General features: G+C 34.0%; 3 protein-coding genes across 4 annotated transcripts in view; 2 read left to right on the forward strand and 1 right to left on the reverse strand.

Annotated features, from left to right (window-relative positions):
* Positions 1-9440, forward strand: part of LOC129788589 (uncharacterized) — a 95401-nt gene extending 85961 nt beyond the window's left edge. For both annotated transcript variants that reach the window (XM_055824789.1, XM_055824787.1), the window contains exons 6-7: positions 406-1480; positions 4062-9440. In XM_055824789.1, the coding sequence (XP_055680764.1) occupies positions 406-1480; positions 4062-4474 (1488 nt within the window). In that variant the 3' untranslated portion in view covers positions 4475-9440. The remainder of the gene's footprint in view (positions 1-405; positions 1481-4061) is intronic.
* A 1300-nt stretch (positions 9441-10740) lies between these two features.
* LOC129788598 (uncharacterized) lies at positions 10741-14757 on the forward strand. Its single transcript, XM_055824801.1, has 2 exons — positions 10741-10817; positions 10910-14757. Exon 2 carries the CDS (start codon positions 10928-10930, stop codon positions 14501-14503), a length of 3576 nt encoding a protein of 1191 aa, XP_055680776.1. The 5' UTR covers positions 10741-10817; positions 10910-10927; the 3' UTR covers positions 14504-14757.
* Positions 14758-15921: 1164 nt separating this feature from the next.
* Positions 15922-20349, reverse strand: LOC129788599 (sentrin-specific protease-like). The gene is made up of 6 exons (XM_055824802.1): positions 20080-20349; positions 19913-20001; positions 19303-19820; positions 18737-19239; positions 16897-17092; positions 15922-16825 (listed from the first exon to the last, which is right to left on the reverse strand). Exons 1-6 carry the CDS (start codon positions 20166-20168, stop codon positions 16214-16216), a joined length of 2007 nt encoding a protein of 668 aa, XP_055680777.1. The 5' UTR covers positions 20169-20349; the 3' UTR covers positions 15922-16213.
* Between the last annotated feature and the right edge of the window lie 7 nt (positions 20350-20356).

Raw genomic sequence — 20356 nt, forward strand, 5'->3', positions numbered from 1 at the left:
GCATGGCATCATACCCAGGGGGATGATGCTGAAAATTACCCAAAACTGCAATAAACTTAAATTGCAATTCAACAATGAACGATTAGTTGTTTCGGTGGAGGGAAATTGTCTCATTTTGTATAGGGGGAGGGTGAGGAGGGAGATGTTGTGTCACCCACCTTGAAATGTTTTGTGGGCAACATATATCGTGGGTTTTGTTGACGATAATTTTGTAACTAAATGCAGCACGAAATGAAGGGCTGCGGAGAGGGTTGTTGAGGGGAAAGTTAATCACCCCATTGGGGCCACACACCGCAGTCTTGCAATCAACGAGCAAATATACATTATTATAGGGTTTTGTATTAATTTGCGGGTGGTGGACGATGGTACATACCTACATAGATATGTATGTATTGTTATTCACAGGATAGGGATACAATCCTCAAGCAATTAATATGTACGGATGAGAATGCGGCGGAGATGTCCGTGAATAATCTAATTATGCCGGAGGATAATGTCTCGGCGGCAAAGTCGATTAATCATGAAGTGACATCGGCAAAGGAGATGGAAAATGCAGAGTCAGATAACACCGAAGACAACAACATCGACGTGATTAGGGGGGACATTGCGACGGGTAATGATAATAGCCTCGTTAAGATCACCCTCGAGGATCTAATGGTGGGTGATCAACCAATTGATGAGCCCCAAACCCTCCTCACGGATGAAGTGACCAAAACACCGTCACAGAAGAAAGTCCTGGCGATGAATAAGAAGCCCTACAGTGGGAAAAGAATGCGCGGCAGGAACCCCTTGGATGACATGATGATGGGTGATCAACCAATGGCAGAGCTAACAACCCCCGAGGTTTTACCGCATGTAAAGAAAATGCTTAAGCAAGATCTTAAGGCTGATGAAACGAGTCTTCCCCCCTATCCATCAGCAGATGATTCGGGAAAAATTGTAGCTCCATCGACTTTTATTCCATCATCGGAGATTGTCAGTGATTCAACTTCCAGTGTTATCCTCTCCACAACAACCCTGGCTACATCTTTAGAACCCCACAGGGAGACATCAACGGAGACACCACCAGCTGAGGAAACATCCACAACTGAACATGAGGCAATATTGTCCATAACAAATGAAATTATTCCAGCTGCCCCCGTGTACACGGATGAGGGTACAGGGAAGAATATCATCCATCCAATGCACATCTCATCGGATTCCTCAAAACAAGCCAGTGGCTTTGTGAAGCCCCTCCATCGGAAGGACAATTCCCAACAAGTATCAGCAGATGATCATTTTATCCCACCCATGCTACTCGTAAAGGCCAAATTCACTGCAATGCCGCCAAAATCTCACTTTGAACTCGCCACTGAATCCACCACTAGTTCTGTAACGAACTTTTCCGAGGCAAGTGAAGTGAGGGAAACTTCCGAAGAGATGCCAGATGGGAAGAAAAATTCAACAGAAGCAGAAAATCGGGATGATTCCTCCACATCTGGTAAGTTTCATTCTATTTTATTTAATTTGTTTAGCTTCAATGTTTTTTTTTAAGAAAATTGAAGAATTTTCTTAAAAGTTGATGAATATCAGGGGCGTAGCCAGAGCCAAATTTTAGGGGGGGGGGGGGTTTTACTTTTGAAATTGTACGACGGGGAGGGGGGGGGGGGGTAGAAATTTCTTCTTCTTCATTTTTAATTGTACGGCTGTTGAACTCCTTCAAGATTCATATAGCCAAAATGGTTACAAACCTAGTTTTTGATTTCACTTTTTGTAAGAACAAAATGATCTCACAGTACCGATCATTGGGTGAAATTCATTAGTCATACTGTCTTAAGATCTCTAAGAATTTCATAAATTTTCTTAAAAAACTATTTTTTTTAAGGAATTTCTCAAGTTTTCTTAAGAAAAATTTGAGTTTTTTTTTTAATGAAAATATAGAATTTCCTTAATTTTCACAATCGAAACTAGAATTTCTTTAATCATGCTGATTTTTTTCAAATTCATATTTTTCGAAGACTTATCCTGATGGTTTTCAGGCATCTAAATTATGTAGTAAAAATCATCGAAAAACATGCATTTCGCTCAATTCAAACTGAATTAAAAAATCTTAAGATTTTTTGAGAAAACTTGAAAAATCTTAAGAAAAATTAAGAAATCCTAAGACTGATTTATTAGAGAATTTTACTCTTTGTTTGAACTTAAATCGTCTCAACCTTAAAGATTTCAATTTTAAATCGAATATACGACATTTTATAAGTTTCCGATTTTTTTAAAAAACGATGACAAGTATTTTTTTAGATCGATTGTGATGATTTTTACGAATTTCAATGCCTCAAGACTCAAGACGAGCAGAAAATGTCATCGAAAAATGCATTTTGCTCGATTTACTTAAGAAATCTTAAGTTTCGTTTAAGAAAGTTTAAAAATCTTAAAATTTTTCTTACGATCTTAAGTTTTTCCTTAAGGATTCGTAAGAAATCTTTTGAAAACTTAACACATTTTTAACCCTTTAACGTCCAACGTGAAACATAAAAACATTGAAACATGCGCTCTTTTATCGCGATTTTTATTCTATGAATATTTTTAGAGGACTTTTCTCACTCAGAACGTCTTCTTTGACCCCTTATGCATGAATTTGATGCATTTGTAACATGGAAAAACAATTACATTCATAAATAATTGAAAGAATAAAATGTTTCACGTTTGGGTCAGCGTATGACCCAAAAAACCTTAAAGGGTTAAGAAAACTTTTAAAAAATCTAAGTATTTCTTGAGAAAACTTAAGTCTGTCTGACTAATGAATTTCATCCAATATCAAATGGATTTTGAGTGACTCTTTTCAAAAAAAAAATAATAATAATAATAATAAATAAATAAATAAAAAAAAATTTCAAGAAACTTTCTGATCAGTGAAGTAGAAAATTAAAATTTTTGTGGCTATTGGGCCTAATTCAGCGACCAAGAAACCCTTGAAATCTTTGAATTTTGTACTGAAATTTCAAGATTTCAAGCGAATTTCAAGGGTTTCTTGGTCGCTGAATAAGGCCCATTAATAGTATATTGGTAGCTCTAAATTCTTGTTTTTTTTTCTTTTAGACATTTATTGATATTAAGTAAAATGTAAATTGTGAATGTTTAGATAAAAGAAAATGAGAAAAAACGATCCCAAAATCGAAAATTTTAGCGATTTTTTTGATACTTGGTCAAACTGTTTTTGAGTTAATTTGGCTTGAGGGGGGGCTATAACCCCCAAACCCCCCCCCCTCGCTACGCCCCTGATGAATATATAGAATATTTTTTAACCCCGATTAACATTAAAAAATGATTTGTAGAGCCTTGAAAGTTTAGAAATAATTAAACTTTTCCTAGAGCGGAAAATTCTATTTTTTTGTGTTAATTAGAAGGTGGAAATCTCTTATTTCATCGTCTAAATTTCACGCCAATTCCCTCTTAATTCCTTATAATAAATTCTCCTTTTTAATATTAAAAAAAATACATTTATTATACAGGAAACTCTAGCCCAGTCTCCTCTAAAAAGCTCCCACCAAAATGTGGTTAAATGACAATTAAATGCTTTTAGAGTTTAATAATTCATTCATCGATTAATTTTCAATGTGATTTAAATAAATATGGACGTTTTTTTTCCAAAAAAAAAGGGTGAGGGAACTGTTGTACTAAATCTCTTTGTTAAGCATGTTGGGAAATAAATCAATTTAGCAGATTAAATTTACCTACAATTTTGCAAAATGTTTTGTCGATTCAATTTAATTAAATCATTTATCAATGTTATCATTGAAATGGATGTAGCTTTAATTTTTATTTCTTTTTTATTTCAATTTTATTTGCCGTTTTAAATTTGATTATAAATTTAAAAATTATGTGAAAAATGAATAAAATAAGGGAATTTTGGCTTTTAGAATTTCAACACAAAGTGATTTAGAGGACTTCTTTTCCCTGTAAATTAGTGAGAAAATCCCTCGTAATGATGTCCCTAAATCCTGTGTTGATTGCGTGTGGAGGGATACGTAGACACAGACATGGATGTTTGCACATTGTGCGTCTCTTCCCCTTCGTTTCAGGTGATTTACCATCTTCATCACCAACGGTCTCACCGCCCGTGAACAATGGCGCAATCACCGACAAGTCGGAATTAATTCAGGAAGTCACCTCATCACCACCATCTCCTTCCCAGCACAGGGAGCCATCCGTGGCACCATCTGGTCCCACTGGGAGTGATGGTGAGAGTGGTCGCGATGGCATCACGGAGGATGCGAGTGCCGACACAACGCATGGTGACAAATCAACTTCCACGGCGACGGTGCAGGAGACAACACTCTCCCCATCGAGCAGCAACTACCTTCTCGCCCAGCGACGTCTTGACTACGAGAATAGTTTCTCCAACATCGAAAATTACCATCCCTACCGGCCAAATCGTCGGCGATCTCTCACAAAACCCGACTCAGTGTCATACTTGAAGAAGATCCTCGGCTAAGGACCTGTGTGTATCGCCTGTGAGGGAGCGATTGTAAAAAGAAGGTAAGAGAAAATAATAAAAAAAAATAATGGGTGGTAGTGAAACGCGGGGGAGAGAAGAAGCGCGAAACGTGGAGAAAAGAAGAAGAAATAAAATACCCCATAATTGTAGGAAATTTAATAAATTTTTGTCAATTTCTCCACAATCGATTTATCACCGATGATGGTCCTCCCCCCCTCGCAAAAGAAATTTTCTAGAGACAACGCAACATTTCTATATTATAATTAAAAAAAATAATACTTAAATATATTTATCAAAAAAAAAGAGAAAGAAGATCAATAGAGAGAAAAATTGCCAAAAAAAACTGTAAGAAAGTACTAATTACGTAATTAATTGAACGAGAAAAAGGAGAACACCAATTAAGAAGAGAAAATGATGGGCAAATAAAATATTAAAATATAGCATTCACACACACACTCTGAGTCTGAAAAAACGACCCAAATCCCCTCGAAAAGCCTCAAATTTTGCGCTAGAATGAAAGAGAACAAGACACTGGACATACGCTCCTGATGGGTAGTCGGGCACATCTTGAAGAAAATTTATTGGGAATTTTTCTTTAAGAATTGGGCTTGTTTAAGATCAAATTTTTATAATTATTTGATATTAAAATATTTAAATTAAACACAAAAACATATTTTTCAATCAGTTTTATTTTTTTGGGTTCTAAAGATAATTATTCTAGACTGGACAGTAAAAATGTTTAGTTTGAATTATTCTTTAAAAATTAATCAGATAAATTGTTTCTTCAATCAAGAAATTAGGATCTTGAAATCTTTATTCCAAAATTTGAATTTTAGTTTAAGTTGAAAGCTTTAAAATTGATTAAAAATAAGGAAAAATTAAAAAAAAAAATCTTTTAATTAACTAATAAATATACATATAATACAGAATTAAGGAAATAACTAATTTATAAATAATCAATATGTTAAAACCGTTAAAACAGATTTTGAAATAAAATCTTTTTCAAGTCTACAAAATTTTGAATTTTCTTAATTTCAATTTTTCTTTTAAAAAATCATTTAAAAGACTAAAAATTCTTTAAAATTAATTTTATTTTTTTTTTCTAATCCAAAAACTCTTCAAATCAAAAACCTGATGAAGTAGACAATCATCTGCGAAACATCGAACACTTAAAAGCTTTCTTTTTAGGCTTTAATTTCCACACAAACAAAATTGAATTCTTAAAGAAAAACTTCAATTTTAAAACATTTTTCCTAAGAATTTTATTTCTAACAAAAAGAATTAAAATTTTGTAAATATTTGTGCCACTTTTACTCCTCAGGAGCAACTACATAGCACAGTGAAGTTGCAAAAAGAAAATTTTTAATAAGCGAAAGTAAATATTTAAGAGAGTAGGACATGAGGATGAAAAATTACAAAAATATGATTAATTGTATTTAGACAAGTTTTAGCTTTCTATATAGATTTCAATGGAACGTATTAAAATCAACCCTCTTTATATTAGAATAAATACTCCGCGCTGATCCTCTTTCGTGACAAGTTGAGAGACACCCAGAAAATTCGGGGGAAATGTGGGTGCCCACCCACCCCCCCAAAAAAAAAAAATAAAATGTATTAAAGTGAAAAAAAAAAAGATAAACCCCAGTGGATGAGTTTTAGGGGAAATAACAGCAAGAGCAAGTCACGAGGGGGATGGTATTTTATGTAAAAACTTTTCCTGTCTTTCCTTTTGTTTAGGAGATAGGCGTTGTTTTTTTTTCTTTGTTGTTAATAAAATCGTCAAAACAACATTTCCGCAAAATCACACACAGTTCGCGCGCTTTTCACTTTTTCCACTCATTTCGTTTTTTTTTCTTTCGTCTTTTTCTGTGTCTTTGTTAAACCTCCCCCAAACAGTCACCCACCAGTGCAGATTAATACCATTCATCGCCGAAAGACAATGGTGAGGAAGATCTCTGCTGGATTGAGGCGAAATCTCGACCAACAGATTCTCCTTCCTTGATACAAAATGCACGAATTTTCTTCTTCAAACCACCCACCACCCCTCCCATTCGTACATAATCTCTTCAGCCAATTGGTCTCACACCCCCACACAAGGGGTGTTTATCTGAGTGAAAATATTCGAATTATTCGTCGAGATTCGGTTTATTCGTTAAGATTTAGATTATTCCAAGAGACTTTGATTATTCGTAAAGATTCAGATTTTTCGGATGATTTGCCAATTAGATTCGGACTATTCGGTAAAATACGGAGTATTCGTTGAGTTTTGGATTATTCGTCAAAATTCAGAATTCGTCAAGATTCATATTATACATCAAGGATATTCAGATTATTTTCAAAATTCTAACTATTCGCAAAGAAAATTCTGATTATTCGTCAAGATTCTGAATATTCACCATAATTCGGATTATTCTTCGAGAAGATTCAGACTATTTGCTAAGATTAAGATTATTCGTTAGGGAAATTAGGATTTTTCGTCAAAATTCAGATTATTCGTTAAGATTCAGATAATTCGTTAAAATTCAGATAATTTGTTAAAATTCAGATTATTCGTTAAGATTCAGAAAATTTGTTAAAATTCAGATTATTCGTTAAGATTCAGAAAATTCGTTAAAATTCAGATATTGTTAAAATTCAGATTATTCGTCAAAATTCAGATTATTCGTTAAGATTCAGATAATTCGTTAAAATTCAGATAATTTGTTAAAATTCAGATTATTCGTTAAGATTCAGAAAATTCGTTAAAATTCGTTGAGATTTAAATTATTCGTAAAAATTCGGATTATTCTAAAAATTCGAACTATTCGTCAAGAAAACTCAGATTGTTCGTTGAGATTCGGATTATTCGGCAAGATTTAGATGATTCGGTAAAATTAATCGAAATATTCGACAGATAAACACCCTTTGTCCTCACATTCCCCCTCTATGTTGCTCTTGAAACTGGTGCGGAATGAAATAAAACACAAAATGATGTGACATGATAAAATAAAATAAAAACGTGGAAACTTTATGACCGACAAACGCAGTGAAAAAACTTTTCCGCTCATTAGTCGTGGAAACTTTTTCCCCAAACCACCATCACCCTCCCACCCATCCATGGGGTTGGTTTGCTACATACAACATAGAAGAGGAAGAAAAATGAAAATTTCTGTCCCAAAAATCATCCACCTCTCACACACACACAGCCAAAGGAAGAGCCCACAAACTAAACTTTTCCTGCCTTTTCACACGGCAAAAAAAAGCAAAAACTTTATCCTCCCCCACACACTACCCCCTTTTCCCCTAACAAATCCCTCCCCAAAACTGAAACACGTGCGATGATACTTGAAAAGAATATAATTTTGTGCAAAACTTCCCTAAAAAAAAAGACGAAGAAGTTTTCTCAAAAGTTGTGGTTGCAGGGCGAGAATATAGGTTGCATAAGATATATACATAGTAAGAATTAATAAAAGAAAAAAAAGACAAGTAAATATAGGGAGCAATTTTGGACAAAATAAAATATATTTTGTCTTTTGTGAAGTCTACAAAAGACATTTTATGAAGAGCAATTTTGAATAAAATATCTTTTGGGAGACTTTTGATATATTTTGTCGTCTTTTGTGACGTGTTTTTTCTTTCGAGTGGAGAGTTTCAGATGGAAAAAATAAGAAGAAGATAACATTCCTATTAGGTTATGTTTACGTTTGGGGCAATTGAACAATCTGAACTGAATTAATTTTTAGGGAAATTAAGTCAAGCATGCGTGTAGTCTATTTGGTACCCTAAGGATGTTGGGAAGATCAAAAAACCATCTGGCTTTAACTCATCAGTTCGATTTTCATTACACCAAGAAAATGTTAATGAGTCACTCTGATATGATTCTCTTTTACATGAATTGATTGACTCATATTTTATTGCATTAATTAGCCCTACATATTTCGTTTTTGCACATAAGAAGTCGCATCGGGAACATAGGGAAGGGATCTCTGATCCAAAATCCTGATTATATAGGGTTAGAACTTGTCAGCGATCTCCCAAATTTTTGCCGGAAAGACAGAGAAATTCTCCATAACATTTTTGCCCAACACCGCTAAAAGGGAAAATGGACACAGCTAAATTGGCTGAATTTCATATCATTCCACAAATTCCCTTTGCACAAAGCTTCACAATTACCCGAAATTGCATTATTATCCCTATTTCGAGAAACATGACAGAAAACTTTTAAAAAATGCAACGCGTAAACACCAGTTTGACAAAAGATTTTGATTTTATAAAAGCACCTCGACGAGATGCTTGTAAAACACAAAATATTTCTTGTGTAATGTATAAATTATTTTGTGCAAAATTACAATTCTCCTATAAAAATCTTTTGTGGAGACGTTCTCACAAGATTGTCAAAAGATTGACACAAAAAATCTTTTGTCTTTTGTCTAAAATTGCATTAAACGTCAAAATTTTTAAGTTTTTCAAAATATTTCACCTATTATTGTACCTAAAATTGCAAAAATTTCTTTTGTGGAGAGATTGACAAAAGTTTTAGAGAAATATTTTGTGCAAAATTACATTTAATGTCAAAATATTTTGTATTTTCAAAATATTTTGTTTTTTATTTTGTCCAAAATTGCTCCCATAATTAACAAAAAAAAAACCCATAAAGTTTATTGCCTAATAAATAAGAAGCACTTCGTAAATTTAGACTTGACTTTCTATTATAATTAAACACAAATTGAAGTTTTGCGCATAGGAAAATACCAAAAAAAAACTTTAAAAAGAGAAAATGTAATGATAGAAAATCTTTGAAATAAATAAATAAATATATAGGCAAGTTTTCAGGAACTTCCAAGTGAATGACAAAAAAATGAAAATAAGACAATTTTTATTCAATAAAAAGAGACAAAAAAAATGGTTGAATAGATTTATTTAAAGTTGTATTTCTGTTTTGCCTTTAAATGTTTTCCAAAAATAAAATGATTTATCAATAAAATTGATTGATTGTTTCCTTTTTGTTTTGTCTGCTATTTCAAAGGATTTAAGCTGAGTTTTTTTATTCGAAATAAAGAGGATTTATCGAAGCTTTTTCATTGAAGTTTTATTTTTTTTAACTTATATTTAATAATTCGTTAAAGGTTTAGATGTTGGGTGATCTTCTGTGGAAAGTTCTTCAAGTTCAAAACATCTCTTATATGCAACATTAATGTTCCAAAATTAAAGGTAAGAATTTGAGAAATTGATTTATAAAATCAAAGATCAAATTTCGTCTATTGGTCGTTAAAGTTTCAGATGACCCAACAATCTCATATGTGAGTTTATTCATTTCCCTTTGAATCATGACATCAGGAATTAAAAGAATAAAAATCGAAAATGATTCAGAACTTCCCTAAAATAATAAAAATTTCCCACTGAGATCAGCTGGGAAAAGTCAGCAAAAATTTGTCAAAAACTATTAACGATAACAGAATTAAGTTTTAATTTTAATAATCTATATAATAAAGAAAAATTTTTAATAATTAAATAATAGAGGAGCGTGGCCCGATTCGGACCTCTATTGAAGATCTTTTTCAATCCGTTTTTACTTAAAACTGATGAAACTTTAAATGTAGAAAGTTATGGGTGTAAAAAGAGCATTAAATGGGCTTAAATGTGATACCAAATTTAAAAATATTGCTTTTTATTTTACACCATTTTTTCCTCACTCTGCACGAACCTTTGAAGGTCCGAATTTGGCCACGTTCCTCTACATTTAATGCATGATTTTTGATAATTCTTTGTCGAAGATTACGCAAGCCCCAGTTTCTCAAATGAGGGTTTTCCCATAAACTTGTTATTCTTTAAAAAGTTATTTATGATTTAATGCTAAAATAAAATATTCTTTGCACATATTTTTTATCTTAATCGTTGGTTAATAACCCTTTCTCTTATTTTTAACTTTTTCAAACGAATTTTTTTGCAGTGATCTGAAAAGTTTTCTTTTTTTAATCTGTTCATATTGAAGTTATGAATAAATTATTTTCCTTATCCCATAAAAAAATTTAATTTTGGTTAAATGTTTTTTTTTTAAAAGATCTTTAAATTTTTATACAATAAAAGTTTGATTAGTTTGATTATAATATTGCTCATTATTAGTTTTTCCAATGTGCTATGAATAATAATATTTTATCGGTATGAACTCCCACAACAAATTTTGAACTTACATGATAAATTAGCGTGTTATTCACAAGAAAAATACGAATGATTCGCTTAAAAGCTACAAGAACTATTTAAGGCCTTCCAAAGTCTTACTACACTTTAGTTCGAAAGTAAATTTTGAACGAGAAACTTATTCTCAAATACTTCTATTTCTATTTAAGTGAAAAACTAAAATGTAAGTTAAAAATTGATTTCAACTAAAAAATATTGAAAATGTAGTTTGTGAGAAAAATATCAACTTTGTTCCTTTTCGTATTTAAATAACAGTGATTTGAGGAAGGAAAAATGGATTTCTTGAGCGGAAAATCCTACAAATCCAATTGCACAGAAGGTGGGTTTGAGTTTCAGAAGCAATTAATGGTCTACTGTTGCGCAAAGCTGAGACAGATGAAGTGCCAGAAGTTCTCTGTTGGATACGAAGTTGACCATTTTACAAAATTCGACGACGTTGTCTGCAACTTTGAGTTGAACGGAAAGAACTACTTGATCCCGATGCAGTCAAAATTCGTTCTAAGAGACGAAATACAAATTACCGAAAGTGATTTCTTGGAATCGACTGGAAGAATTAACCTGGAGAAGCACGTACAAGGCATTTTGAAATTTCTAAAGGACATTCAAGGAAAAGAGGTACGATTTATTATTGTAACAACTTCTTCGTTGAATGTGAACATGCGAAATATCAGATTTAAGTCAGCCAGAATGGAAGAAAATCAAATGATTCTGAGTATTTCAAATCTTTTGATAGAATCAGGGGCGAAAATATCGCAAATAGATCTTCAATTTAGAGGATTTGAAGGAATTTTGAATGATCTTCAAAGAAATTTAAATATCCCAAGACAAAAACTTCAGGATATAATTGATCGTCTATTATTTATAACACAAGTGCCAAAAGAAGAAAATTTTTTGCATATTCTCAAAAATTTATTAAATGATGTGAACGTTGTAAATAAGGAAACATTTTTCGAAGCGATGCAAAAGCGAACAACGAATTCGGTTAGATTTGAAAAAGCAACAAAAACACGAAAAGCTCTTAACGAGACTACTTTTGAGGCATTTCTAAGAAGTTCTGTGCTTGAGGCTGATTTCCAAGGAATTTCTGACTCATTTCTCTCAGAGATAGAGTTATTAGTTGAATTTGAGAGTCAATTCTTGAAAGAATCATGGGAAAAATTGCGAAATGCTTCCAAGTTCATAAAATGTGAAAGAAATGTGAATTTGAATGCATTGAGAGTTTTGCATTCAATCAAAATGACGCACGAAGACGCCATTTTGGTTCCTATCTCAAAGCTCAATGACTTCCATATTGAATGTTTGAAATTTTATGAGGAAAATGAAAGAACTATCGTAGTTTTAGTTGATAAGGAAATGCAACGTAATGCTTTAGTGGAGAAGGCAAATATTTATTATGTTGGGAAGATTGGAGGGCTTTCTTCTTCCGCTGAAGTTCCGCCATTTTCTTACGATAAACTTACACGAAAGGCAAAACAAGAATTTGATGAAAAGATTATAAAAGTTCAAGATTTTCAGTTAAAGTTGAAACAAATCCCAAATAATGAATCAAAGGAATACAAAGCATTAATGGAAAAGTTCTTTGCTATTTTCTGTGACAAAAAGACCGTTAAAATTGGCAAAAAGATGCCCGTCAACTCTCATCCTTACATTGAAAGAGATTTCCAGAAGGACAGCGATCCTCAAAATAAGATGAAAGTTGATATTTTCCGGATATATTCCCGGTGTATTGTCAAAGGTCAACCAGGATTGGGCAAATCATTCACACTGAAACAAATGGCCAATTTATTTAAAAGAAATAATTCCGAATATTGGGTTGAATTTATTGAATTGAACTTGCATGGAAGTTATTTTGGCCAAAAACAAGAGTTCACTGTGAAACAAGCAAAAGACTTTCTACTTGATAACTTCCTATCATTCCAAAAAGATTCCTCATTGGATCGAGAACTTGTTGAGTACTACTTAACACTCGAATGTCCTCCCATAACTCTTATTTTTGATGGTTTTGATGAAATTATGCCATCATACGAGGAAGTTGTTTTCAATTTCATTCAAAAATTGGTTGAATTAAAGGTAAAAGTCGTTATTTCTGGACGCCCGCACAGTGAAAAAGTTCTGAAAGAACTCAAAAATTTTGAAAAAATTCAAATTTGTGAATACTCTAATGACCAACAAAAAAGTTTTATCCAAAAATACTATGAGTACAAATACAAAATTGAATCACGCCAATCCACGAAACAGAGGCCCAATGAAGGATCATTTTCTTCATTTAAAAAAATTCTGGACCTCATGATAATTAACTCAAATTTCAAGAGAAAGTCAAAGCGGTTCGAACGATTTCCTCTTTATCTGAGAATGCTTTCAGATATTGCTTTCCTCATGGTGGAAAACTCAGAAAATCCTCAGAGTATCCTAGAAGAAAACAACCATATTGGTATTTCGTGGATTTTCAATGAAATCTTTGAAATATCTTTTAAGAATTATATGAGAGAAAAAGAAAGAGTTGACCCAACTAACAATTTGGCCATTCAAAGAAGTCAAAGAACAAAGAAGGATTTAAAATTGTTCTATTCTCACGTAGCTGTGAAAGAAATGAGAATGGAAATAGTTCTTCCACAATTGCAGAAACTTACAGAGGCAGAAATTCTTGCACAGGGCTTTCTTAGAAAGCTTAATGACCTAATGGAATCAACTGATGCCGATCAGTTTGTTTTCATACATCGTACTTTTGCAGAATATTTTCTAGCTGAAAAGTTAGTAGAAAATTTGGAAAGTAATATTGAAAAACTCCAAAATACTGAGGATGATGACCAACTTCTTGCACTATCTGATTTTCTATGTACCCCCATAGTTAATCAGATTAAAGAAAATAAAATATTGATCAATATTCCAAACAAGGACTACGAAAAAAGAGAGAAATTTTTGAAGTTTTTCACTTTTGTTACTCACTATTTCTTCTATTATGAGTTCATTGAAGAACTTGAAATTATAATCAGATTTCTTTGGAAGAATTTTGGGCTAGATGGATTGAAGTTTTTCAAAATTAAAGAAACATTTTGGATGAATATCTCTCATGACTGGCGAATCGGGGAAATCACTGACAAGCTACAACTTGTTGATGAATTAGAGAAAAAAAAATATTCTGATTGTAGACTATTTGAGGAAATATCGCGCATTTTCAAAACAGATTTAATCCAGAAAATGAGAATCAATGAAGATTTTGAAACATTCATCAAAGTATATAAAAAAGTTGAAAAACATTGGATTGCAAGCAACGATTTTTTCCTACTGCTTTTAAAATTATTTGCAAATAATTGCGAATGGATTATGTATGATAAGACAAAAAATAAAATTTTTTGGTTAATATGGAAAAATTATCAATTTACTAACTTTACAAATTTCTTACCCGAAATCCATGATGTCCCAGAACATGAGCGGGATCACATAAAAACATGCGAATTTTTAATATCTACAGCAAGGAAATGTAGGAAATGTAATATGGATATAACTTTTGAGGAATTCATAAACGATGTGTGTTACGTTCTGAGTAGCGACGACTTCTACAAATGTCTCAAAATATTTGGGCGAAATTCTTTTGTGTACAATCAAGTGTTATCTAATTACACTGAAATATTTAAAAATGACAGGCAGAAATTTATTTTGTATGATAACAATTCAATTCTTTATCATTTTTGCACTTATAAAAATGAATATCAATTATTGGATTTTATTAGAAAGATTCAACCAAATCTTTTGGGTTTATTAACTAGAAGTCCCCACTTTGGTGGAACATCTCTGGAAGAATACAAAAGAGTGGCACAAAGGGACAATATTTGCCATAGATATCTTTAATATTGATTCATTTTGATTCCAACGATATTAATAAAGTATTTGCGAAGCTTGTATTGTAAAACTAACCAACATATATAATGTGATATGTTTATTATGCTTTGTGAAAAAAATAAAAAAATAAATAAACAATACACACAAAATGATATTTTTAATTTTAAGGAAAATTATGTCAAATTGTATTTCTTTATTCTAAATGTATTTTTTTTCATTATTAAAAAATGTTCTAATACCCTAAATAAAAACCTGAAAAGAAATCTTTAGTCTTTTTTACTGAATTCTTCTCATTCTTCCTACCGCTGTCGTGTAACCCTTTAAGGCCAATTAGGACGTATTTGACCAATAAGATTTTACAGCTTCTGAATGCAATGAATGCCGGACAATGAGTGAAATTCACTAGTCAGATAGTCTTAAGTTTTCTTAAGAATCCTTAAGATTTCTTAAGAAAAGTTAAGAAAACTTAAGACTTCTTAAGTTTTCTTAACTTTAGACTTCTTAAGTTTTTTTTAAGAATGTATATTTTTTGATGATTTTTAAGAACTCTAATGTCTTAAGACGATCAAAAGCATTTTTTAAATTTAAGAAAAAGAAAATTGTACTTACTGGGGAGAATCACTCAGGGAGATAATTTTCCATGAATTTAGGAAAATTCTTGCTGGACAATTTACCATTTTTGCAAACACAATTACAATTTTCTATTTCTTAAATTTAAAAAATACTCTTGATCCTCTCAAGACATCTGAATTCTTAAAAATCATCAAAAAATATACATTCTTAAAAAAAAACTTAAGAAATCTTAGAAGACTAAAGAAGTCTTAACTTTTCTTAAGAATTCTTAAGATCTTTTGAAAAACTAACACATTCTTAAGAAAACTTAAAAAATCTTAAAATACTTAAAAACCCATTGGGTGAAATTCACTAGTTAGACAGACTTAAGTTTTCTTAAAAAGACTTAAATTTCCTTAAGATTTCTTAAGAATCCTTAAAGAAAAACTTATGATCCTACGAAAAAATTAAGATTTTTAAGTTTTCTTAAGCGAAACTTAAGATTTCTTAAGTAATTCGAGCAAAATGCATTTTTCAATTATTTTTTTTCTGATCGTATTGAAGCATTGAAATTCGCAAAAATCATCAAATTTTGTTCGATTTACTTGAAAAACTTAAGATTTCTTAGGAAAAAAATAAGATTGTTAAGATTTTTCTTAACAAATCTTAAGCAAACTTGCAGAATCTTAAGAAAACTTTTAAAAAATTAACAAAACTGAAGTTTTTCTTAAGGAATCTTAAGACTGTCTGACAGTGAATTGCACCTAATGTCTCGATAGTCCCTGAACCAATTTCAAACCAAACAAAGAAACGCTCCGAAGGACTCTCAAGATCAGAAAGAACAAAGAACATAAAAAAACAACAAAATCACAATCTTTGAGTATTTCTATTTTATATTTTTTATTTTATTATTTAATTAATTTATACAAGAAATTCTTTATACGAAGAAAAAAAACGAAAATAACTTAAAAATTGTAGAATGGAGCGAAATGATAAAAAAAATCATTTTTTTTCTTTCAATTAAATTAAATGAATTGGTTTATTCTTTTTTTTTTAACTCACTTGGCCAATATTCCTCCTCCTCTTCATCTCTCTCTTTTATTAATTGTAAAAAAAAACGCATGTTGAGTGTTTTCTTGGAGGCTCTGTCGAGATGTGGGAGAGATTTCACAGAAGAAGCTGCCCAGTGGCAATTTCGAGGATCATCTTCTGCCGGAAGTAGGGCATATCGGCTTGCGTGAAGGTGATCTCACTGCCCCGCGTAATGTACTCCGCAAACATACAGCTAAACACCCCACAATCACTCCCATTCATCTGCCGCGGGGCATCTGCCATGCACTCCTTCTCCCAGCCCTTCATGTCGAATGGCTGCTGCTTCTTATCCAGCGATTCGCTCTTGAGGTACTGCTCCAGGGCGTCGAGGATGCGCATATTGGGCTGCCCCATTGAGTCGTAGTAGCGTATCGTGCGGTTCTTCATGTGAATGATCGCCATGCACCAGTGAACGTTGCTCACGTGCACAGGAACGGGGATTACGTCGTGCGCAAAGATATCCACTTTGCGTGTCCACCGCTTGACGCCCCCATGCCCCGCCTGGAGGAGGCGCACCGCAAAGAAGGTATTCATGGCGTAGACCTTCGGCAGATTGGCTGCCTTTGTGCTCCGCTCCGTCAGGAGGTTCATGTAGAAATTGATGACCTCATCATTGAGCCAGGCATCCCCCACAAGAGTCCCCAAATCATTCCGGGTGATGTTGAGATTGAATTTCGAGATAATAACCTGCAGGGAATTAATTTCTTTTTCACCCTCAATTCTGACCAAAGAGTAGCAAAGAAAAAAAAACAATTTACCTGCGTTGGGGAGCCCCGTTGTGTCACATCCCTGACCAGCGTTAGTTGCTGCGGTGTCAATTCCGGCAGGACAAATTCTTCCTCCTCATCGGAATCATCGAGAACAATTGGAACGGATGAGATTGCAATATCCCTCATCTTCCTAATGAAGTAATCCGCCTCGCTCTTCTTCCGTTCTGCTTCATATTTAATAGCTCTGAAATGAATTTTCTTTCAATCAAACGCACTTCCGGAAAGAAGAAAAAACGTACTGGTAAGCTGACCAAGCTTACGAGAGCTGTGTTTCTTTCAGTGTACCAATTTTGTGAGAGCAAACTAGGACGCAAATTCATTTAAATACGCGCAAAGTCGGGAAAAGTTGAAAAGTCATCCCTCAAGAAATCTTTAAAACGCCATATCTCGGGAACGGCTCCATATAGATTTTCGATTTTGAGCTATTGTTGGAAAGGTCTTAACCTCAGCTATAGCATATTAAAATCTGAAGTGAATCGATAATGTCATTTTCGAGAAATTCGATTTTGAAATTTTCGAAAATTTCGATATTGATCTTAGCGCCTCTTGCGGTCATTTCTCGAAGTTGCAATATTCTAGGTATTTGTGGGGTTTCACGAAACCTTTCATTTGCGCTTGAGTTGATCAAGATCGGACTTGTAGAAACCGAGATATGACAGTCCAAAGTTAAAACTCAATATTTTCAAAATGGCGATATAATTTTAAAAAAATTTTTTTTTTATAAAAAGATGTTATAGTCAGCTATAATATATCAAAATTTGAAGTAAATCGATCATGGCGTTTTCGAGATATTCATCGAAAACTCATCGAAAATTCATCCAAAAGATCCAAAAATTTTGTTTTTGATCTTTGGCCCCCTAGCGGTCACTTTTGAAACTTCGGATGTTCTAGAGAGTTGTAGAGCAACTTGAAGTTTGTATACTTTTCAATACACTTTTTTTCCCTAAACAGTATGATGTGTGTTCGGAAAGCCCGGAAAGTACCATAAGTGCTTGGAAGTTCAGCAGGATGACCACCAATTGCATCAGGAAGTAAGGGTTTTTAGGAAACTCCTTTTCAACACCCGGCTGATCCTTGATTTTATTTAGCGGTCAAAATCTGTCCATTTAGGAAGTCTCCTTTGCGTGAAGGATTTTTGTAGACTCAGATTTTGACCCCTAAATGCAATCAAGGATCAACCGGATGTTGAAAAGGAGATTCCTAAGATCTCTTAGAAACTTCTTGATGCAATGGGCAGAATGACTACACAATTTCAAAGCACTTATGGCACTTTCCGGGAAGTACATCAAACTGTTCCGGGAAGAAAAAATGTATTCAAAAAGTGTATAAAGTTCAATTTGCTGACAGAGTTGTAGAGTTTGCTCAGAGCTTTCATTTGAGCCCGAGTTGATCAAAATCGGTCAAGCCGTTTTCGAGTTATTCTCGATTTTCGATGAAAAATTGTGGCGGCCATATTGACTAAACGGCATGACCGATTTTCGAAAATGAGGTATCGTTGGAAAGGTCTTGATGCCCCCTACAACATATCAAAATTTCAGATTTTTAGCTAAAAGAGAGGCTGAGATAGAGGCAAAACAAAATTTTGAGGTTATTCAAAATGGCGGACTGGGTGGATTAGACGTCATAATCGGATGTCTTCCGGTCGATATTTAATCTTTGCCGTTTACCGCAACTCTCTCTATTACCGTTCTCTTGCAAATTAGCTCTAAACTCTAAAAAAAAAATCGTGCTCATCCCAAGTTTGAACCCAATCTGATGAGTTTCAATTTTGCTCGATACACAAAAGTTGTGTCTGAAAGAAACACAGCTAAAAACGAAGGAAACTTACAAACTCTCCACTTCCTGTATGTCCTTCTGACGCTTCTCACGACGCTTCAATTGCATCTCGTTCGTCTTACTCAGCCACTCTGTCTGGCAGCACGGTGTACTCTTCACCTTCAGCAGCATCGTGTTGACGGGCTGAATTTCCGGCGTCGATACGCGACTCGTTGATCCGGAAGAGCTGAGTGTGATGGATTTATCAGCATTCAGTGGTGCCACAATGGGGGTCTTCTTCCGGCAATTATTGATACTCTCCTGGAGGACCGTTGATGTCTTCGTGGGGGATTTCGGAGAGGTGATTTGCACCTCATCGTCGGAATATTCCAAATCAGCCAAATTTATTGTTTCCACAATTTTTGGCTTTGGCGCCGGCCCCATTAGGGAACGTTGCTTTGTCCCCGACGAGCGGGCACACATATCATCCAGGAGCTTCTTGTAGTTATTCTTCTGCGTGAGATTGAATGAATCCTTCAGCACGGAATTCATGATCTTTTGCGTGCGTGAAAGTCTCTGGAAAAAAATCATTTTTTAATAAAAAAAAATCTTTTGTTGAAAAAAGGGGAAAAATCTTACATTTTCCTTGGAAATTCCCGTGGGTTTCTTCATGTGGGACGTGTGGAATTTGTGTGAGAAATCCGTGAAGACAGATGAGCGCTGTGTGAACGCCTGTGAGGGTCTCTTGAGGATGTCTGCAATGCGAGATCTTCGCTCAATTGGTCGCATCTTATTGCCTGAGACACTTGAGCGTGGAATGAGCGCCGGGATGGGCTTCTGCAGTGCTGTGGGGGATTTCAGCGACTCCCCATTTGTAGAAGATCTCTCAAAGGGAACAAAACAGCTCTTCCTTCTCCGGGGAACGTATGTTGCTGTATCCTCATCGTCTGAAATTTCAATGTCCACATTCGGATCCAGGTAGAGTGGTTGATTCGTAAACTTCCGCACATACTGCTCCTGGGCAAAAGATGACGATGACGGTGCAATATCCGCCCAGAGTGACCTCCTGTCATCCTTTGTGGGCAATGCTGATGATTTACCAGGAAATCCCGACGTTTGGTAGCGCTGCATGAACGGAGATACACTCTCTGACTTTCCTGCAAGATAAATTCCACATTTTAGACACCCTTCCACCTTTCCGGAAGCTCTGGAAACTCCCTGAACAGCTGTAAAAAAAATTAAATCTTACCGAGTTGTGGCGTTCTGGGAAAAACAACGTCATCTGTTGTACTTCCAATTCGTGAAAACTTTGGCATCTCCATCACCTCATCATCGAGCCTGAAACGATGAAAAACCCTCATTCAACTGCAAACAGGAAGATTAAGGAAAAAAAAAGCCCGAAAGTCCCGCAATTACCTGCGTCTACCGCCAAATTCCTCTTCCTTCGGGAAATCAAAACCGATAAGTTTCAGGAAACGATCTATATAGCCACCGTTGGATGTCATTACCGCAAATATTTTACCTTCCGGCAAATCTTTATCATTTATTTCACACAATTCCTTCACTAATTTATGCGAAAATTGCAAATTTCTGATCAAATAGAAAAAAAAATCTAAGCCAGACCGATGCTTTCTCAGAGCTGGCTGTCAAAAAGAAAACTCATTTCCCCTCTTTTACGACTTTCCTACGACAT

This window comes from Lutzomyia longipalpis, chromosome 2, assembly GCF_024334085.1.
Source record: "Lutzomyia longipalpis isolate SR_M1_2022 chromosome 2, ASM2433408v1".
Lineage (NCBI taxonomy): Eukaryota > Metazoa > Arthropoda > Insecta > Diptera > Psychodidae > Lutzomyia > Lutzomyia longipalpis.